Genomic DNA, 22,887 nt, shown 5'->3' with positions numbered 1-22,887 from the left:
TTCAAACGTTTAAGATCTAACATCTGATCGTTATGTTTTTTTTGTAGAATCAAACACAAGCACTTCCACCGATGAGCACGTTCCGGGGAAACACCGCCCAGATACCGCCAATTGGACCCCAGGGACAGAACTCACCCGCAATCTACAACGCAATCGCAGGACATCACAATCAGCATGCACAGCATAGTCCAATTGTACAAAATGACACCCTCGTCGGCAATGCACTGAAAACGGTTAGTAGTGTGGGGATGATTCTATAACAAATACCTGAAAATCATTTACCCGAATGACATTTACCCAAATCACACTGAACTCTGAATAAATCAAGTTCTTAAGTGATTCTTAGTACAATGGAATTGATTACACTTTGATCATCAATCTGATAAAATAGTCAATGTTCGTCTGTATTTAGAACAAGGAAAACCCATGTATTTTTAACTTAATTTTGAGTTATTTATCTCTCCATATTTCATTCGATCTTCCCGTTGTTATCAGCGAGGAGCAAAACAATCTAAAACCGAACCTTAGCGCCTCAAATTTGTTATTTAAAATCCCAATAAAATAGCTTTCTTTCACAAGTAACTAAAAAAAGTGTCTGTTTATGATACTAACTAACGCATCTGCTCTTTTTTGCGTTAGAAGAGTGAAAAAGGTGCACTTTGATACATATTCCGACTGAACATCCTATTTATAATTCAAGTACAATACGCCTGTTTGTTGCATGATGAAATTTTGTTGTTTCAGAGGGCCCTTCGAAGAGATCTGAAACGGGCCCTGTTTTTCAAGGACGCAAATGTTCCAAATTCGCTGAATGTGGTCTTTTTTTATTATATGTCACTACGACAGGATATCAACATTTTCAGATAATGGCGTTTTGTGCATTTCTCTTGCAGAGCACAATATTGCATGTAGTTCCAAATGCTAAAACACATTTACCATGGATGTAATAAATTCATCATTGAACCACCATTCAAATTGATTATGGTTAAAGCATTTTTGGTTCAAACATTTCATATATCTTGACTTATTTACAATCCCAGTCATTATGGAAGATTATTAGAGTAGAAATGGAGAAACTAATTGAATTATAGCACTTAAATTCGATTTGCAAACAGAAAAAAATAGAATGAAAATACTTCAATATGTTGCTTAAATGGTGACAGATAAAGCTATTTCGTCTGCGACTTACAGACTTCTTCAGTGTGGAGTGCTCGACTTCGATATTTCACCGTACTACACCATTCAGGCAATTGACATTCGGGTAAAGGTCGCATTTGGGTAAATGTCTTTCGAGTGAATGATTTTCAGGTATTTGTTATAGAATCGAGTTGGATGCCATCTCCAAGTCTTCATGTTACCCTTTGGATCTAATTTCGTGTTTAAATCCCGCACCCTATCGCCCCCTTCCCCCCGCTCGGAATGTAGATGTACCCCACTGATCAGAGTATTAGCAGTTACGGTTCAAACCCAACGACACCAGTGAACTCACCTCCTCCACTAACATCACAGCAGCAAGCGGCAGCAGCCGCCGCCGCAGCCGCAGCCCTCGCCCAACAGCAGTCTTCTGCGGCCGCGAGTATACACGGCTCCGGAGCGACGGCCGGTTCGTCCAGCGGCGGTGCAGGTTCCTCAGCCACGACGTCCTCCGCGGCAGCTGCGGCAGCGGCAGCAGCAGCAGTAGCAGCGGCCGCTTCCGGTGGACCCTGGCAACAAATCAACCCTGTGATCAACAACGGCGCTGGACCGGCTGGAGCGGCAGGATCCGCGGCTGCCGCGGTGGTAGCGGCCGCAGCTCTCAACGGTCTACCCAACGGTTCCTATGCCCCCGAACTAGTGCACCGAGGCCTGCAGCACATGGTAATTGCAAGATTTGCTCACTCTGATCCCGTTTTTGTGTCATCTTGATAGCGGAACTTATGTATTTTCGGCAGTTTCGTTCTCTTCATAGTCGTAAACGTGCAGTAATTTAGTAAGATTAAGTCGTAATGAAAATTTCCTTGACACGATATGCACATGCAAAAATGGTCTATCGACAAAGAAAGCTCTCAGTTAATAACTGTGGAAGTGCTCATAAGAACACTGAAAGCTGAGAAGCAGGCTCTGTAGCACTTGGGATGTAATGCCAGAAAGAAAATAAGACGATTTTTTTTTGAAAACCAATCATAACTAAGAGAACAAAGCTGCCAAAAACACAACAAGTCAACCTATTATGCAAGCGCGTGCACCAAGAATGCTTTCCTTTTCGCTACCATCCATTTGTCACGAACTATTGTGTTGTATCTTTCTTGTGGTTACCTACCTATCATCTATTTTGTTCGTGGTTTGTGAAATGATCGGAACTATTGTTTAGCAGTCTTGACCATCGATATCAGCGTTATCAACACCTTTTAGGTTGCGGCTTATTTTTCGAAAGTTCTCAAAACTAATAGTAGAGTGTGCTCTTTTGAACTCAAATCACATTGAAATGAAACCATGATCGCCAAAAATGAATAGATTTTGAAGTGGCGCAATCGACTTGAAATTGAACTTTAAAGTTAGAAAATCACTTCAGTGAGGATTTCATAAATTTTTGATTTTTCTACCAAATGTTATTCTATTAGCATAATTTTCTTCGTAATAAAATCTAAAAAATGTAGAGCAGAATCCTCACAGCATTCTATTTGGAATCCTCTCAGGATTAGCTTCAGAATGCTCTCAGGATTATTTTCAGAATCCTTTCTTCAGAAACCACTCAGGATTCTCTTCAGAATCCTCTAATGATTATCTCCTGATTCCTCTCAGAATTATCTTCTGACTCTCAGGATTATCATCAGAATCCTTTCAGGATTTTCATTAGAATCCTCTCAGGATGCTCCTCAGAAGCTTCTCAGGATTATCATCTGAACCCTCTCAGGATTCCCTTTGGAATTTCCTCTGGACTCTTTTGAGAATCCTCTCAGGATTCTCTTCGGAATCATCTCAGGATTCTTTCCAGAATCATCATAGGATTCTGATCAGAATACCCTTAGAGTTCTCTTCAGAATTTACTCAGAATTCTCTTCAGAATCCATTGAGGATTCTCTTTAGAATCCTCTCAGGATTCTATTCAGAATCCTCATACGATTCTCTTCAATATCTCAGGATTCTTTTTAAATGCCTCTTAGTATTCTCTTCAGAAGCTTTTCTGGAGTCTCTTTAGAATTCTCTAAGGGTTCTCTTCGGAATCCTCTTTTAATTTTCTTCAGAATTTACTAAGGATCTTCTTCAGAATCCTCTCAGGATTCTCATCAGAAGCCTCTTAGTTTTCTCTTCAGAATCCTCTATGGATTCTCTTAGGAAACCTCTTAGGATTCTCTTCAGAACCCTCTCAGGATTCTCTTCAGAATCCTCTCAGGATTCTCTTCAGAATCCTCTCAGGATTCTCTTCACAATCCTCTCAGGATTCTCTTCAGAATCCTCTCAGAATTCTCTTCAGAATCCTCTCAGGATTCTCTTCAGAACTCTCTCAGGATTCTCTTCAGAATCCTCTCAGGATTCTCTTCAGAATCCTCTCAGGATTCTCATCAGAACCCTCTCAGGACTCTCTTCAGATTCCTTTTAGGTTTCTTTTCAGAATCCTCTTATGGATTCTCTTCGAAATCCTCTTAGAATTATCTTCAGAATCCTTTCTGATTTATCTTCAGAATCCTTTCTGAATTCTCTCCAGAATCCTCTCAGGTTTCTTTTCAGATTCCTCTCAGGATTCTCTTCAGAATCCTCTCAGGATTCCCTTCACAATACTCTCAGGATTCTATTCAGAATCCTCTCAGGATTCTCTTCATAATCCTCTCAGGATTCTCTTCATAATCCTCTCAGGGTTTTCTTCAGAATCCTCTTAGGGTTTTCTTCAGAATCCTCTTATGGTACTCTTCAGAATCCTCTTAGGGTTCTCTTCAAAATCCTCTCAGGATTCAGAATATTCTCAGTATTATATTCAGAATCCTCTCAGGATTCTCTTCAGAATCCTCTCAGGGTTTTCTTCAGAATTCTCTTAGGACTCTCTTCAGAATCCTCTTAGAATTCTCCTCAGAATCCTCTTAGGATTCTCTTCAGAATCCTCTTAGGGTTCTCATCAGAATCCTCACAGGATTCTATTCAGAATTCTCTCATGATTGTCTTCAGAATCCCCTCAGAATTCTCTTTGGAATCCTCTCAGGATTTTTCTTCGAATCTTCTTAGAATTCTCTTTAAAATCCTCTCAGGATTCTCTTCGGAATCCTTTTAGGATTCTCTTCAGAACCCTCTCAGAATTTTCTCAAGAATCTTCTCAGGATGCTTTTCAGAATCCTCTTAGGATTCTTTTCAGAATCCTCTTAGAATTCTCAGGATGCTTTTCAGAATCCTCTTAGGATTCTTTTCAGAATCCTCTTAGAATTCTCTTCAGAACCCTTCCTGCATTCTCTCCAGAATCATCTCAGGATTCTCTTCAGAATTCTCTCAGGAATCTCTTCAGAATCCTCTTAGGATTCTCTTCAGAATCCTTTTAGAATTCTCTACAGAATCATCACAGGACTGTTTTCAGAATCCTCTCAGGATTTTCTTCAGAATTCTCTCAGGAATCTCTTCAGTATCCTCTCACGATTCTCTTCAGAATCGTTTTAGGATTCTCTTCAGAATCCTCACAGGAATCTATTCAGAATCCTCACAGGAATCTATTCAGAATCCTCACAGGAATCTAATCAGAATCCTCACAGGAATCTATTCAGAATCCTCTTAGGATTCTCTTTAGAATCCTCTCAGGATTCTCTTCAGAATCCTCTCAGGAATTCTCTTAAGCAATGGCGGTAGAAACATCAAAATGGATTTGAAAAAGAAAAATATTCCCTAAACCTCAATATTCGCAGTTCAAAACAACTTCAAAAGTTTTATTGTAAATTTAATTTAGAAAAGTACACAATGTTTTGGTTCACTAATTTTTAAAAAAATAAACCGCACCTCAATACCCTTACCCTCATCATTCATATCTATTTGATTCATTACTTTAAGTATCGTTTCGTGACATTGACATTTTATTACGTACTCCCTGCTTTTCCTCTTTTTCTTCTTTGTTTCGCACTGTTTATGAAAACTGACACTTGCTCCATCAAATGGTTTCGCTAAGTTTACTACAATTTCAAGACAACGCACTCGCTCCAGTATGTGAGCAATGTGCTCATATTCTGTTTTGTATTTTGCGCGATCTCAGCACAGAACGCATCCTCCATCTTTTTTTGTTTTGCAAAACAAAATACTTCTCGATGACCTTGTTGCATTACCCCAAAGACCCTCGATTCCTACCCAGAAGTTCAAACAAATCAATACAAAGTTGCACTTCTGCATCGTTTCTTAAACTCCCCGCACTTTTTGCTGTGACTTCCTTCACATTTCTCAAACCTTGTTTCGTTCATATCATTTCGACTTTCTTCTCGATTCGAACCCTTTTTGTTGATGCATGTTTTTTTCTTTCTTTTTTTGTGTTTCTCTTCTTTTGGTATCTCTCGAACGACAACAACAAATACCGGCATGTTTAGGCAAACTCGCCGGAGATTCAACCGCTGGACGATGCGATTGTGTCGCTGCTCCGGGAACACTCGGAGAACGGAACGGTAAGTAGGAATGAGCGCTGTGGGCAGAGGCGAGGAGCCTCTGGTGGGGGATGGGGGAAGTGTTTTTCATGGAAATGTGTTGGTATTATGTTGCCCTTCTAGTACTTGTTGTTTTCAATGTCTATTGTTTAACCACTCATGTTGCAAGATGGATTGAGAATAACCATCATAATAAAAAAAATCATCCAGTTCTTTGATGAATTTCTTGAAAGATTCTCAACGGAATTCTCCTGAGATGTTCAAATAGTAATAGTCACCTACAACTTATGCCCTATATGCTTGTCAGATTTCTTTAGCACTAATTTTAGCTCCAGATCTTTGGGAAACTCTCGCAAGATTTTTTTCCAAGATATATTGCAACTTTGGCTGTTTTCTCTTACGGTCCTTTATTTAATTGTCTTGCAAGAATATTTTTTTAATTTTAGAGGTTCTATTAGCACGTATTACAACTTGCAAGCTCATAATTAATAATCATTCAACCAGCAACAGTATGCAATTCTGGATAATCAACACAAATTTAATGTCAATTTCTATACCGTGGCATATAAAACCACATTTATTCGATTAAAAAAACCAATCCCTATCATTGAAAAAATCGAAAAGTCAACCAAAAAACAACACTCTTTCAGAAAATTCAAACTATTGGTGTCAACATTGGGGCATTCTAGGTACATCTTACAAGGGAAGGTCACGATGGTGTTACACGGGGTTTTCAACCGGACTATTTTTGTTAGATTCTACATGTCGAAATATGAAAAACCACAAAGCCTTTCGGGTGATGGACCAGTGGTATAGCCAGGAGGGGCTCTGAAAGGGGCAATTTTGTACGTATATGGTATTATTCAGTGAATTGGAAATTTGACAAACATATTTTTTCAGGATTTATTGTGATGGTAGACAACAGAATTGATATTGATGAATGTTTAAAATGTATTTTTTCCATGCCATAGGGGCAATCGGGATGGGTTTCTTATTGGTACACTATTCTAATAAAACCAAATTTGTTTTGGTGTCCATATGCCATGTTAGTTACACCAATGACTTAAAAATACATAATAAACATACATTAATGTCAGTTCTGTTCATAACTATCGTACTAAATACTAAGAAAAATCTTTTTGACAAATTTTCAATCGACTCAATAATATTATATTCGTACAAAATCGACCCTTTCAGAGCCCCTCCTGGCTACACCACTGGTCCATCACCCGAAAGGCTTTAAGGTTTTTCATATTTCGACATGTAGAATCTAATAAAAACAGTCCGGTTAAAAACCCCGTGTAACACCATCGTGACCTTCCCTTGTTAGTATTTTTTTTGGATTTAGTGCAGTAGCTTCGGTGTTTGGTTCTGTCTGAAGTTTCCATTATACATATATTTAACAATTATATTGTGATACATAAACGCAAATTTGAAGGGTATTTTCATTAGGTGAAATGTATTATTAGGGTGGTTCAAAATTTAAAAATGATTGAGATTCCAATCTCCCATATGCTCCTTACCATTCTTACCATAAAAATAGTGTTCTTTAAAATTTTCAGCTTTCTAGGTAGAGATTTAAAGGTGGCCCATAGACAATGTAAGTGTATATGGAAATTACTATGGAGAAATTTTGAGATATGTTCCAAACACGATAATACTGTAATGTAACTATAAGCTTATTAGCCCATAGTAGAAACTCATTTTTCAAACCATAATAAATAAACTTGCTGAAGAGAGAAAATCAAACCGACGGATAGCAAAAGAGATATTCAAGAGTTTGTTTGCTATTATTTAGCTTAATATGTGATTAAAGCCCTGCAAACATGTACAAAAATCCCAAACATAATTAGCTCAAAATGGATTTGTTTCTTCACCAACATCCTTCATTAAGGTTTGAAGAATTAGTTTTCAATATGGGATGATAAGTTTCTACTTACATTACAGTACTAGCGTGTTTGGAACATTTTTCAAAATTTCTCCATAGTACCTACATTGTCTTTGGGCCACTTTTAAATAACCACCTAGAAAACTGAGAATTACACAGAACACTATTTTTATGGTAAGGATGGTAAGGAGCATATGGGAGATCAGATTTCTTATCGAAATCCTCTCAGGATTCTCATCAGTATCCCCTCAGGATTCTCATAGGAATTCTCTCAGGATTATCAACAGTATCCTCTCAGGATTCTCATCAGAATCCTCTCAGGATTTTTATCAGATTCTAATCTAAATCCTCTCAGGTTTCTCATCGGAATCCTCTGAGGATTTTTATCAGAATCTTCTCAGAAATCTCATCAGAATGCTTCAGAATACTGAGAGGATTACCATGAGAATCCTGAGAGGATTACCATGAGAATCCTGAGAGGATTCTGATAAGAATCCTAAGAGGATACTGATGATTACCCTAAGAAGATTCTCATCAGAATCCTTTCAAGATTCTCATCAGAATCCTCTCAGGATAATCATCAGTATGCTGTCAGGATTCTCATCAGAATCTTTTTAGGGTAATCATCAGTATCCTCTTATGATTCTCATCAGAATCCTCTCAGGATTCTCATGATACTCCTCTTAGGATTCTCATAAGAATCCTTTCAGTATTCTCGTCAGAATCTTTTCAGTATTCTCATCAGAATCCTCTCAGGATTCTCATTAGAATCCTCTCAGGAATCTCATTAGAATCCTCTCAGGATTATCATCAGAATAATCTCAGGATGTTTATTAGATTCTAATCAAAATCCTCTCAGAATTTCATTCAAAATCCTCTAAAGATTTTCATCAGTATGCTCTCAGGATTCTCATCAGAATTCTCTCAGGATTCTCCAGAATCCTCTCAGGATTTTTATAAGATTTTGATCAAAACGTTCTCAGAATTTCAATTCATCTGGTTCCTCATCGGTATCCTCTGAGTATTATCATCAGAATCCTCTCAGGATTCTCATCAGAAACCTCGCAAGATTCTCATCAGAATCCTCTTAGGATTCTCATCAGAATCTTCTTAGGAGACTCATCAGAATCCTCTCAGGATTCTCATCAGTATCCTCTCAGGATTCTTAACAGAATCCTCTCAGGATTCTCCAGAATCCTCTCAGGATTCTCGTCCGAATCCTCTCTGGACTCTCATCAGAATTTTCTCAGGATTCTCATCAGAATCCTATCAGGATTTTTTTCAGATTCTAATCGAAATCCTCTCAGATTTCTTTTCGTAATCCTCACAGGATTAACATTAGTATCCTTTCTGGATTTTCATCAGTTCCTTCTCAGGATTATCATCAGTATCCTCTCAAGGTTTTTGGCAAATTTCTGCATACAGAATCTGTATATCTGTATTTTTCTAAAAAATCTGTAATATGTATATACAGTAGACAGTTTCACAAAAATAAAAATTTCTGGGATTCAACCAGTCACCCCTAAGTCCTAGTTGCAATACTAAAACAAACTACCAGACAAATTTTCATCCAATTTGGAGAAGATTAGGAGGTGCCTCAAGTCGAATTTGTGTTTTTTGGCTATTTGTTACATTCAAAAAATTCTAACAAGAATTTGGAAAAATGAAAATCAGAATGAATACCACTAGTTGAACGTATTATTAGTACTTTACAACTTCTGAGAACACTGTATGCCGATAAGAGATGGTTTTGACCTCATAAAATTGATTTCTGTTCATTAAAGTACCTGTAAAACATACATTTCTCTACAGTTTTTGTTCTACGAGATTCTTAACCACATGCCTAATCGTAAAAGTTCAATCGTAGTATCATTCCTTTGTCATTTCTGAACATTATTGTAGTACATCATTTTTGTCTCCGAATTACAGATAAATTGTAAAAAATCGTCGGAAATACGACATTCCTCATTCCCCTGCATTTAGAGCTGCTGCTAAATGGCGCAATTGCTGACATGTTACAAAATTGAACATAGTAGCTTTGCTTTTTCAATGATGGATGATGATTGAAGAAAACATCTAGCAAATGTCATCAACGCAGTCGTGTTTCAGACAACATTCTCATTTGATGCCAAGCAATTTCATATGTGATATAGCCCCGAAGTCAAGCTTCTCGACAACCGATCTTGAGGATCAGAGTTTGATTACGCGAGTTCATTTAGAGTGTTCTTTTTTTCCAATGGACCAAATGACTTGAGGCCAACAAATTTTATCACGATTTATTGTTCAAAAGTGTATCATTGAAAAAGCAAAGCTACTATGTTCAATTTTGTAACATGTCAGCAATTGCGCCATTTAGCAGCAGCTCTAAATGCAGGGGAATGAGGAATGTCGTATTTCCGACGATTTTTTACAATTTATCTGTAATTCGGAGACAAAAATGATGTACTACAATAATGTTCAGAAATGACAAAGGAATGATACTACGATTGAACTTTTACGATTAGGCATGTGGTTAAGAATCTCGTAGAACAAAAACTGTAGAGAAATGTATGTTTTACAGGTACTTTAATGAACAGAAATCAATTTTATGAGGTCAAAACCATCTCTTATCGGCATACAGTGTTCTCAGAAGTTGTAAAGTACTAATAATACGTTCAACTAGTGGTATTCATTCTGATTTTCATTTTTCCAAATTCTTGTTAGAATTTTTTGAATGTAACAAATAGCCAAAAAACACAAATTCGACTTGAGGCACCTCCTAATCTTCTCCAAATTGGATGAAAATTTGTCTGGTAGTTTGTTTTAGTATTGCAACTAGGACTTAGGGGTGACTGGTTGAATCCCAGAAATTTTTATTTTTGTGAAACTGTCTAATATACAGGTTCTTGGTCATAAAATATTCGAGAAAATCTGTAAAATACAGATAAATATGTTCTTCTTAGGGTTCTCATCAGAGTCCTTACAGAATTCTCATTGTAATCCTCTCAGAATTTTCATCAGAATCCTCTCAGGATTCTCATTGAAATCCTCTCAGGATTATCAACAGAATCCTCTCAGGTCTTTTATAAGATTATAATCAAAACCCTCTCAGAACTTCAATCAGAATCCTCTCTGGTTTTTTCATCGGTATCCTCTAAGTATTCTCATCAGTATCCTCTCAGGATTCTTATCAGAAACCTCGCAGGATCCTCATCAAAATCCTCGCAGGATTCTCATCAGAATCCTCTGAGGATTCTCATCAGAAGCCTCTCAGGATTATCATCAGAATCCTTTCAGGATAGTGATCAGTATCCTCTCAGTATTCTCATTAGTATCCTCTCAGGATTCTCATCAGAAATCTCTCAGGATTATCATCAGAATCCTCTCAAGATTCTCGTCGAAATCCTCTCAGGATTCTCATCAGAAATCTCTCAGAATTATCATCAGAATCCTCTCAGGATTCTCGTCGTAATCCTCTTAGGATTCTCATCAGAAACCTCTTAGGACAATCTTCAGAAATCTCTCAAGGATTCTTATCAGATTCTGATCGAAATCCTTTCAGATTTTTTATCGGAATCATCTCAGGATTCTCATCAGAATCCTCTCAGGATTCTCATCAGAATACTCTCAGTATTCTAATCAGATTGTAATCTGAATCCTCTCAGATTTCTAATTGGAATCCTCTCAGGATGATTATCACTATCCTCTCAAGATTCTCATCAGCATTAGAACTTTAGCTGACTGCTTACGAGTTCTCATTCGAGATCTTATGTGGACTCCAGAGAATAAAGAAACTTTTACTGAGTTGGACTTTCGAAGAAACTTCCGACAGTTCATACTTTCTAGCTCACTGGTCCATTCCGTAACAAGTTCTTGACTCTACCTTACTTCATGTTGCCACTAGTTCGTGAATGAAAAAGGGATCCGACCTAAAAACCAAGATGGTCGTTTTGATTTGCTTCTGCAATCACAAGCTACGGAAAAACCCCTGGCCGGGAGTAGCGATATTTTTGATTTTGGTTTTCTTGTTCAAGTTTCGGTCAAGGTTGGTTCACTCACCTTATTCCTGGAAGCAGTTTCCATTGCCAATTTGTTTTAGACTTTTAGAGAATATTTTGTGATTTCCTCCAGGGGTCCAGAAGCTCCTTCGAAGAGCCTTGTAGAAGATCGCTCCTGTAGAAGTTCATCATGTATTCAAGCAGAAATTTCATCAGTGAATTTGGTAGAATTTTTTTTAGGAATTCCTGAATAAATTCTTCGAGAAAAATTTTAGGAATGAAATGTAAAAGAATTCCTGAAGACATCTTGGAAAGAATCTGTGGAGTAGTTTCTGGATGTTTAAAAAAAAATACAAATCGAGCCCGAAAATTTTAGATGAAATCCAAATAGATTCCTAGAGGAATCTCTTGAATAATTCTTAAAGATATCATTAGCAATTTTTGAAGACATCTTAAATGAGAAATGCTTGAAAATTCTCTGAACGCATCTTCGGATGAATTCCTGATTAAATTCCTTTAAGCTTTTGATCCACACTTTAAATGAAAATGTGAGTTTTGTAAAAATACGGTTTTGATTTGTATTTTGCCGTATAACGCCGTGATGCTAGTGCTACTTCCTCTTCTTCTTGACATTACGTCCTCACTGGGACTGAGCCTGCTTCTCAGCTTAGTGTTCTTATGAGCACTTCCACAGTTATTAACTGAGAGCTTTCTTTGCCAAAGTTGCCATTTTCGCATTCGTATAACGTGTGGCAAGTACAATGGTACTCTTTGCCCAGGGAAGTCAAGGAAATTTCCATAACGAAAAGATCCTGGACCGACCGGGATTCGAACCCAGACACCTTCAGCATGGCTTTGCTTTATAGCCGCGGAGTCTAAGCTAAGGAAGGCCCCCTAGTGCTACTATAGGACCAGAAATTAAAAATAGTGCTACTATACTGCCCATAACTGCATAACAGTCACATTCGACATTTTTGACAAATTGGAGTTAATACCATGGAGAGTCATCAAATGATAAATACTTTCGATCAACTTACTGAAATCTGTGGGATTGTTCTAGAAAATTCGAAAAAAATACCAAGTTGTTTTGTCACATTGGTAATTATAACCACATAACAGTAACATTGAGATTTTAAATGAGCCTCGTAATGTAACAGCAATGAAACTTCTACCAGAATTATTTTCTGACTATTCACCTAGTATGCGATATGAGTTGTACAAAATATCAGCCTCAAATAAGCACTTTTGAGTTCTTGGTAAATTTTAGAAATTTTAGTTTCCCCCCATACTGCCATGAAATGTACACTTGATATTCCATTTACTCAATGCCTACTTTTGTCGAATGTTACAAATATGCAGTTATGGGCAGTATAGGCACATGTGTTCCTTTGGTGGCATAAGCGATAATTAATACATACATATGAGTTTTCGTAGTTTTCATATTTTTCCTTCAAAACCAAGATAAAAAGCTTTCAGATGATGTAAAAGTATTTTTCGATTTCATACGAATATTTGTTCTTAGATATGTGGCTATTGGTACATCGACCCTAATCAAACTTTAGTACAAACAATTATAAAAGTATGAATGATTTAAAACTTAAACTTGGTTTTGTAAATGTTACTTTTTTGTGTTAATGCACTGCACTTTGCTTCCTATCATATTTAATGGTACCGTTTATCACTAAAACTCCCCTTATTCCCCTTCATATCTTACCAATTTCCTTCATCTCTGTTCTTTTCCACTCACTCATTCCAGGGCACCCGCATGGAGGAACGCTTGGACGACGCCATCAACATCCTGCGGAATCACTGCGAACCGCAGGTCGGTGTGTCGCTCTCTTCGATCGATGCCGGTTCGCCGTACGGTCCGGCCGGGGCCTCGATCATTCCACCTGGCACTTCCGGCGGTGGTTCCTCCTCATCACAGCTGCACGGCCAAGACTCGACCAGTGATCTACCAGTGACGGCGGCGGCGGCCGTGGCAGCCGGCCTAGTACCAGTGAAAACCGAAAGATTACCCAGCACACCGGTCGCGATGAACAGTAGTAAGTTTTGGGGGTGGTTGTGGCAGTTGAGTTGAAGTTTACTGACGTGTCTCACTCTTGTATTGCAGAGAAACGCAAAGAACCGCCAGATTCAGATACCAAACCCAGCAGTTCCGTACCAGGTTCCACCAAGGGTGCCAAGCGGCAGCGTAAATAGTGAGTGATGTTGTAATTTATTCTCAGCCATACTCATGCATTTGATTAATTTGATTTAGATTATCTGTGTTTGATATAGTTATAGTATTTTCCTAAGTTACATCCAGTAATGTATTGTTTTTCGATTTCTTGCGTTTTCTTTTCATTTCGAATCAATCTTCTGTTTGGTTGGCGTTGTTTTATCCTGATTTGTGTTTGCCACTAAAGTAAAAATTCACGTAGTTGTTCCAGTGCTGACGATGACGACGACGACGATGATATCGATCCCCTGACGAAGGATCGAAAGGAGAAGGAACGAAGACAGGCCAACAATGCCCGCGAAAGGTTTGATATTGCTATTATTGGGGGCACAAATTGAGTGATGGTTCTAACAAAGTTTTCAATTTCATTCTAGAATACGTATCCGGGATATCAACGAAGCACTGAAAGAACTGGGCCGCATGTGCATGTCGCATCTAAAGTCCGACAAACCACAAACCAAACTCGGCATACTGAACATGGCCGTGGAGGTGATCATGACGCTCGAACAGCAAGTTCGGGGTAAGTTTCGGAGAAGATAAGTGGCGGAGTATACTTCGAATTCGAATGTTCATGAGATTATTTCATTCGTATGCCGTAGCGTTCTCCCAGTAAACAGATCGCCATGATGTCTCTAGAGATAAATTCTGTAATTGGGACAAATTTTGTGTCACTGTTCGCAAGTATTTCTGTTCTAGGTTTGAACTGACTGCCATTGTATAGAACTATACAATTTTTGAAGGGCAGCCAAGAACCCTACCATTATTTACCCAGGGCTCTTGAATTGTTCCCATATCTATATTTTCTTCCGTAAATCTTCTACTAAGCACTGCTGAAGCACCCTTCGCATGATAAAGGTTCACCTGAATAATGTTCATGAGGTTCCTATTGAACATTTATTTGATTTATCATGTAAAACTTACCTTCTCATTAAGGGCACTCTATTCCCGTTGCTGAAGGCACTGAACTAACGAGTTTTGATTGATCGTACAGGGCTTACCAAATTTAGGTTGGCAGCATTGTCTGCATACCGAGGGGCATATCAATAGTGAAAATTACATACACTGGACGTAAATTGCACTCTCAATAATCGAGACCGCGAAGGATCGCTTTGGAAGGCTTGTCGGCCTCGATGTCGTAGGTGAAGGTGAAGAATAATTGGATGTTCTTCATCCCCAGGTACGATCCCATCGCACGGATGTGCTTGATTGACGGAACGATGATTTTGTAGCCGTCCGTGCACCGACGGAGGGGTGCCTTCAGCCTTGTTTGACATAGTAATTTTTTGACGCAGGCATTTAATTGCTTACGGTCGAGATCACCCTTTATTTGTAGAAAAGAAACTTCCGCGAGTAACTACGAACTTTGTTACTGACTGTAATTCAAGATGTAGAACATTCAATGAATTAAATATCAGAAACGTTCACTTTTCATTAAAAGCAACCGCTCTGTATACTGATAAAAATCCACACGTTCGATCCGTGTGTTTAAAATTATGGATCGATTCATAAACGTCTATATCGATTTGCTGTGATTTTCTTACAAACTTCGTGTGTGCTACACATTCAATTCTTTAGTTTTGCTCCATGGACTGATTAATCAAGCGACAACATGAATTCCATAGTTTTCCACATATGTTCCTAAAACTTTCCTTTTCAAATTCGTGTGCGTCAACCTATGGGTGCATAGATCATCACCCAACACGGATTCAGTGTGTTTAATTTATGGCTATCTTGTGTCATGATCATTATGTTCAAGTTGGCCGATTTGAAATCGATGAGCTTGCTGTCGATTTTCGTGTTCCAAATTTCTAAATTGTTAGTGATCAACCCATAGCGAACTGAATTGCAGTCGGACCTCGTGTCGAACGACAGTCATCATGTTCCAAAAGGAAGAAGCAAATTCTGAAGCTGAAAGTGTTAGAGGGAAATTTGCGGATTCGATTTTCTTTCTCTTAGGGCCGATTTCTTCACCTTCGCTTAAGCCGTAAACCACGTTTACCCATACGATTAAACCAGGTTTAAGGCCTAAGCGGTGGTGAAGAAACCGCTTATTAGTGAAGATGTCCGAGTGAAGGTGAAGAGTACTTTCTAGTTTTCTGTAAATAAAATGCATTACTTCCAGCATTCCATATGATGTATGGTGTTAGAGAAAAATCGGATTCCACTAACAGATTTTCCTAGCTTTCAGCTTCGAATAAAATGAAATATGTGTCTCCCGGGCTTCCCAAATTATGGATTTGCGGCTCCCCGCTTGTTGCTGACTCACTTGTTTGAAAAAAAAAAAAACATTCAAGTGAGCTTTCGACAAGCAGAGGAGCCTCGAATCCATATTTTGGGGAGCAAGAGTTCTTCTATCAAATTTATTCTTTCAGTCTCATGACATTAATGTTCTATCACACATGACTACCGAAAGCCACTACAATTCGAATTCAATAAGCAAATGAGATGGTTTTCATGATTTAATATTTAGGCATTCATGGTTGTTTCACATGACAACCTAATGTTGATCATGTTATTATCAGTGCCGTAGCGTGCGGTTGGCCAGGTTGGCCCCCGCCAAGGGCGCTAGCCTTCAGGGGGCGCCAAAATGAGAGACGCATTTGGAAAAACTTTAAAGAAAACATATCAAGTAAGGGCGCCTTTTCACAATTTCACAGATATACGTAGACATAATGGTATAAAATTGTAGTAATGCCTGAATCGCTTTTAAAATTTTTTGATAAAAGCTTCTCAGAAAATAAATACATAGAAGGATAGTAAATTGAAGATTCCTAAGAGAAAAGCTTGGAATTATCGTTAAACAATCATTGGACATTTTCTTACGCCTGTTTTACTAAATAGAAAATACAACAAACTATAAGTTTATTGCTTTTTTGTTCATTTCAATTAAACTGGAAGAAAAGTTGCAGCATTACAGCTAAATTTGTCAAACACAGCTTGATTCAGTTCCAGGATACATTCCAACAAAATCCCGATAAATATTTTTTTTTTATAGAATCTAGGGTACTAATTTAATACTATCTTAGAAACGTTTCAAACAGAATTCTGAGCCAAAATTTCAAAGTATATTGGATATAGCTGTTCTAAACTTTTTAATAGTAATCTAACATAATTCTAACCTAAAATAGGATTCTCACAATACCTTTGGCAGGTTTATGATCGGATCTTTAACAGGTTTCCATAGAATTTCACATAGGATTTACATGTGATCGAGGTGTAGGAAATCTTGGCCAGGATTTTCACATAATCCTTGGTGTCATTTTGAAAAAAAAAGGTGGAAATAATTCTGAACAATATTCTTTGAAAATTTGGTTGGCATACTCATAAGTGCTACACATAATTATCAAAAATCTTAATGAAGATTCTGATGGAACCCTTGAGACACTTCTCACAAAATCGTGATCAGAATTCTCAAAAATGTTTGTGTTTTTTTAACTATTTTGAAAGACAACAAACAAACAAATTCCCCTTTCATTCTTCTTGAAACATATTCATAACGCAACTAATTATTTTTAACTAACCCTTTCAACTACTTTGATAAATTTACTTATGCTATAATAGAGTCCTAAAGCCCTGTACCAATTTTAGTGCCAAACGCTTAAGTTTAGGCTAAAAACACATGTTTACTCAATTTTTTGATGTTTTTCGTTTGTTTAAGCCCAAAAAACATTTTTTCAGATTTTGTCACATTCCTTGGCTTAAACTTAAATTTTGGGTATATTTTGCTTTCCGTGTCCCTTCCAAAATGTCAGATAGGAACAACCCCGGTGTTAAAACTGAAAGCCCTGTGGTGTTTTTGTCGATTAAGAGAACGTCAAACATGATCACAAGTGTCAAGGTTCATTTATGGTCCCAATTTTTAAAATAAAGTTTTAATATGATATAGCCGTTATTTGAGCGGGAAAAATTGCTAAAATAATTGCAGTAATAAGCTCTTTCGTGTCATTAAATAAAAACAAGATTTCATTAAGCATTTTAGGACCCAATTGGATGTTTTTTAAGAAACTGTAATACAAATATTAATTATTTGAGAATGACTAAAGGCCTCTTTTTATGAAAATTATTTTTTGCTGAGAATTGTATTGTAAAGGATCAAATGGTAATTAATTTTTAAAGTTTTGGACGAACAGTCTTAGATAATTTCACAAACATAAATAATTCAACAATGTTTTGAAGAATTTCCTTCTCGTTAAATGGAACACTTCCTGATCCTTCAAACAAGGGATGTTGTTTCTGATCATATCAGCAGTTTATCATAAATATATGTAGAAAAAACATTTTAAGAATATTCATTAATATTCATACTGTTTTCCTAAACAATAAATATAGCCTCTTGCAGAAGTTCCACCAACAGTTTAATGTCTTCTAAATTTAAGTTAATTCTTAGGTTTAATCATAATCCTCTGGAGGATTTGTGTGATGAATTCTTAATAATGTAGCCATAGAGTTTTGAATTTATCCAGGGTCGTACAATTGGAGGTTCGCCAAGGGCGCCATGAAGTATCGCTACGGCTCTGGTTATTATACCGTGAAGTCAATGATGGATTTCATATGGCTACCACACTCAAGTCAAGGGATGGTACACAAATTATGTCACGCTAAATTTCGATTTTTTTGACCACCTCCCCCCCCCCTTTTTGTCACGTTTTTTTTTGTATGAGTCCTTCGAAAATTTGTAAGGCTTGTCACGCTTGGCTTCACCCCCCCCTTGGAGCGTGACGTAATATGTGCATGACCCCCAAGTGGTTTTCCTTATTGTGCAAATCTATAAGTAAAACACACGACCTTGACGTGCAGATTTTTCTTAGTGTATATGATTTTATACAGTGCTCGTTCGATTTTGGCACGGTACGTTTTAGGCAACATGAAAATTGTTGGTATGTTGCCAAATTCGAACTGGAACACACTTATCATCTTTATGGTTTTATATTCAATATCTTAATTGCTAGTTCTAGGAACATTGGAATAATTCACATTGTATTCCAGACACTAATTTCAAACTTTCTTCCACAGAACGCAATCTGAACCCAAAAGCCGCCTGCTTAAAGCGGCGAGAGGAGGAAAAAGCCGAAGACGGCCCCAAACTGCCCCCTCACATACTACACCAAACGCCGTACCCCTCACTACCCGTAAGTAACCTCAAGCAAGAACGAGAGTGAGAGCACTGAGAACGCGCGTGTCGTGCCGTGGCATCTATAACTAGCAAAAAATAATGAACAAAATCGCAATCGGTACTTCAAAATTCAAACCCATACCCGCTTAATTCGGCTGATGTATGTGAGCGAAACAATCGAAAGTTATCGTACGCCAAATGATCGAGCGTGTATGATGATACAACCTATACCCCTAGTAAAACAGCACGAGCTAAAATTGCACTCTTTTTCTTCTCTAATTTCTTCCAAACCAACAAACAATCAATCTGCTATCTGTGTGTAATGCGTGCGACCCTCTGAATACCACCCACACAACAACAACAACAACCACTCCGACAACAACTGGCTATTGGTTCAACCCAAAACCGTGATCAATGATATCAATTGTGTGTATGCATTTCAACCATCCCAACTATCACTACGACCACCACCAACAACCTACAACTACAACCAACAATGAACATGAACAATTCCGTGTCTCCCGTTGATCTAATCCGGTTCCGCGTTTGTGTGCGTGTGAGTGCAGGGCCCGCCGCCAAATCTTCCCCACAACCCCGGGCCACCACAATAGCATAATAACTTTAATAACCTTATTCGAAGATAACACTGCAAGCAGCATACATGTACATATACTAGAGCAGCGGGAACCGTTGCAACAGCCGCAGCCACCGCAGCTTCTTCAGCAGTAGAAGAAGCAACAGCAGCAGCAGTGTCAAAATCAACAGTAGTGGGTGAATCGTGTGAGTGCTGGACGGGTGCCGATTGGTGGATGTGGTTGTAAGCGGGAAGAGTGATTGAATGGGTGATCAGAATGTGAGGAAGGTTTGTGACACTGATCTGGAAATGGGAACGAAATATTGCGCTATCCTTTTAAGTAGCTGTCTGTATTGTCAATCGGAACGAGTAACGGATTTTAGAGGAGAGGTAGATCGAACGATTCGGGAGGTTAAGGAATTGATCGGGGAGATCGGGAACAGACTAGAATTGGAGAAACATACGCCGCGAACCCTTCCTCGTCATGAGTTCAGTAAAACAACTAGAGAGTGCTAGGTATTGAAAGTTAGAGAAGCTTATTTTTATTGTTAATGAAGGAATTATAACATCACATCGATCAGACTGTGTTTCACATGTAGGAGTTTCAACTTTTTCAAAAAATTTCGAATTGGACAACTGGGGGTTAAGCAGTGTCGTTTTTTTTAACGGGAATAGGGATTATTTTCGTGAACTCGTGTGAACCAAAAAGAAGAATAAGGTTTGCCAAACATAATGGACTAAATGGAATGAGATACTGGAATTTTGATCTGCTTGGAATGTTCAATTATCAATGTAATCAAATGTTTCAAACACATCAAAGTTCGTCATTGATATACAGTCTCTTCAAAATCAATATCTCCTCAAATTACTGTATATGCCTAAGTGATCCTGTCATGGAACGAGTCCCAAGGTTCCAAAGTCCTTATGAGTTTTTACGAAGGGTTTAAAGAACTCCTCGATGCTTGATGGACGAATAACCCATCCGTTGATTGTCTTTCCAACAATATTCTCCCTTCACCTACTTTTACTTTCCGTACAGTCAGTTTTCTTTCAGTCCATGTATTGACAAATTATGTGTTGTCAATTACACAACAATTCATTTCCGTGTTACACGTTGTTGACGCACATTCCAGCGTTTGTGAGGTCAGTGCCGTGAAATGGCCAGCTGACGACGAACTTTTCTTCCGGACTTTCTGCCTTCTAGTATTTTCCGCCTTTTGTTTCTTTCGGCCTTTTGGTGTTTTTGAACTCAGATGCATCACCGGCCACAAAAGCATACCGCCTTCTAGTATTCTGTCTTATGGTTTGCCACATTCTGAACTTCTTCCTTTAGGACTCAGCAAAAATATCGATTCAGGGAACTGAAACTCTGGAAACCCAGATAACGAATAGTTCGGACAATTGGAATCAACACGGTGAAGTAGCTGGTAAAATGGGAGGAATATGATTTCCAGGCTTAAAAGGACTTTAATACGAACACGTCTAGTTCGGTTGGTTGTCACCAAACTTCTGATCATTGTATATTTTTCCTATTCGGTATCTGAATAGCTCCCTAACAGACTGCAAAAAGGTTTTGAAGGTTCTTTTAACGATTTTTGATAGATGATGTGTTTACGGATGGAGGACCACCTATCAACTCTGACAATTTTGTTACATTTATGAAAAATCAAGCGAAAGCAGAAAGAATCGTAAGACTGGTCAAGGAAGTACTGAAGAAGTTTTTGCTTGATCCAGAAATAAGAACTTTGGATTTTGAAGAACAAATTGCTTATTTTTAGTCCAACTACCGCAATATTTGCTTAGATAATAATTTCCAATTTCCATCCGAAAGATTACTCTCTTATAAGCCAAAAACCTTGATAGACTTAATTTCTCCTTCGAGATTTCAGTTTTTCACAAAGTGGTAGTCAAACTGGTAGTTTACTGTCGATTTGATGGATATTCAGATGATTTGTCGGTAGAATTCATAATAACTCACACCTTGTTCGATTACTCGCGAGTAAATGATCACGAACTTTTTGCTATGCCTATCGATATGTTCTTCCGAGCAGGCGGGTGCGAACTTATTCACACCGAGCCTGTTCGCGAGTCTCGGCAATCCGATAAGAGATCTTATTCTCCAACGGTAACAATACCAAATTTGACATGATCGTGGTCAATAAAAATTTCTTCAGTGTTATGTCTGTTTTTCTGTGACTGTAGGCTTGAAATCACTTTGAATCGCATCAACTTCACTGCTGTCAAGGTAGCACAACCCTACGAAAAATCACACTAATGCCCTTAAAGCAATCATTTCGACGCCTATTTGTAGTGAATCTTACAACCAGAGCACGAGAATCGATATTTATCTAGTTCTAGCTTTTTGCACTAATGGATGCCACAATCTAGCTCACTGTCTGGAAGGGATCGAACAATCTGACGTTTGGTCCGTTCACTATTAGGCCTTTTCACAAGACGTTCCAAGTCCGCTGATCTGGATGCTCTTTGACTACAGTTCTTTTATGGAAATGACAACCTCGTGTTTGTACCGTTCCTCCACCGATGTTAATGCATCGTCCTTCTCTGTCACATGAAAAGGCCTATTGCCCGAGCTTGATTGGAGCAGCCATTGGCGCTCGTGAAAAGCTGGATTTTGTGACACATAATTACCGAATGGCGTTACTTCTGTTTGTCTCTGTCTAACCTTCCACACCCACCACCAGATATCCATTTCACTGTGATCCCGTGCAAAGTAGGCTTGGAATCACTTTGAATCGATTAAGTATCTCGATTTTCAAGGTGACATAACCCTACTTAAATTTCCAGTTGGTTCCATTTTAATTTCAGAGATGTTCAGCAGTTAGCAATAGTTTATTTAACAAGATGCAGAATGATTTTTTATCAGGGGCTCCCCCTCCCTTATATTGGTGATATCGATTTTTAACATTTAATAAAAGGCATTGCCACTGCCCCCTCTGGCTACTCCCATGCGTGCATGACATCAAACATCATCATCAATTTTAATGTAAACGTGGTAAAACATGACGATAACAATTATATGACAAATTTAAAATAGGCTGACAAAATCGGGTCAAAAATCTGACAAAATCGGGGGTAGACGAAATCGTGGGCAGACAAAATCGGGGGCTGATAAAATCGGGTCAGTACTGTATTTTGCAGCATAAGGTGTGCATCTATCAAACTAGCCTTTTTGGATAATAACGACGGGTGTTTTAAACATCCAAGTTCTGCATCGAGTCGCGTGCAACATTTTTTTGCAATTTCTCAGCGTAATGTTTTCCCACTTCAAGAAGAAGAATGGAATTAAAAGAAATTAGATTACAGTTATTGCTGAAAAGCGTTGTGTAATAAGTCATTACGCAACTCACACCAGTTAAGAAAATAGACCATATAACGATTGATTAACGTGATGGAAAACAACATATTTAGATGAGAAGTTGCAAAATAGTAGTTCACAAAACAAGTTGCAGAATGATGATTTTTAAAACATAAAAATCGAGTTCTGCAACGAGTTGCGTACAACATTTTTTGT

General features: G+C 38.1%; 1 protein-coding gene across 4 annotated transcripts in view; it reads left to right on the top strand.

Moving 5' to 3' along the window:
* Positions 1-20,721, top strand: part of LOC5580046 (protein daughterless) — a 168,368-nt gene extending 147,647 nt beyond the window's left edge. The window contains exons 4-12 of one of the 4 annotated variants that reach the window (XM_021847187.1): positions 48-233; positions 1,426-1,857; positions 5,529-5,603; positions 13,204-13,492; positions 13,561-13,648; positions 13,871-13,972; positions 14,043-14,188; positions 18,682-18,797; positions 19,348-20,721. In XM_021847187.1, coding sequence (XP_021702879.1) covers positions 48-233; positions 1,426-1,857; positions 5,529-5,603; positions 13,204-13,492; positions 13,561-13,648; positions 13,871-13,972; positions 14,043-14,188; positions 18,682-18,797; positions 19,348-19,392 — 1,479 coding nt within the window. In that variant the 3' untranslated portion in view covers positions 19,393-20,721. Of the gene's footprint in view, positions 1-47; positions 234-1,425; positions 1,858-5,528; positions 5,604-13,203; positions 13,493-13,560; positions 13,649-13,855; positions 13,973-14,042; positions 14,189-18,681; positions 18,798-19,347 lie in introns of all 4 variants that reach the window. The other 3 variants (XM_021847185.1, XM_021847188.1, XM_021847189.1) reach the window with 3 other exon arrangements.
* The last annotated feature ends 2,166 nt before the right edge of the window (positions 20,722-22,887 follow it).

This window comes from Aedes aegypti, chromosome 2 (assembly GCF_002204515.2).
Source record: "Aedes aegypti strain LVP_AGWG chromosome 2, AaegL5.0 Primary Assembly, whole genome shotgun sequence".
Taxonomy (NCBI): Eukaryota; Metazoa; Arthropoda; class Insecta; order Diptera; family Culicidae; genus Aedes; species Aedes aegypti.
The sequence above is the reverse complement of the archived record's forward strand: the minus strand, read 5'-3'. Positions and strand labels throughout refer to the sequence as shown.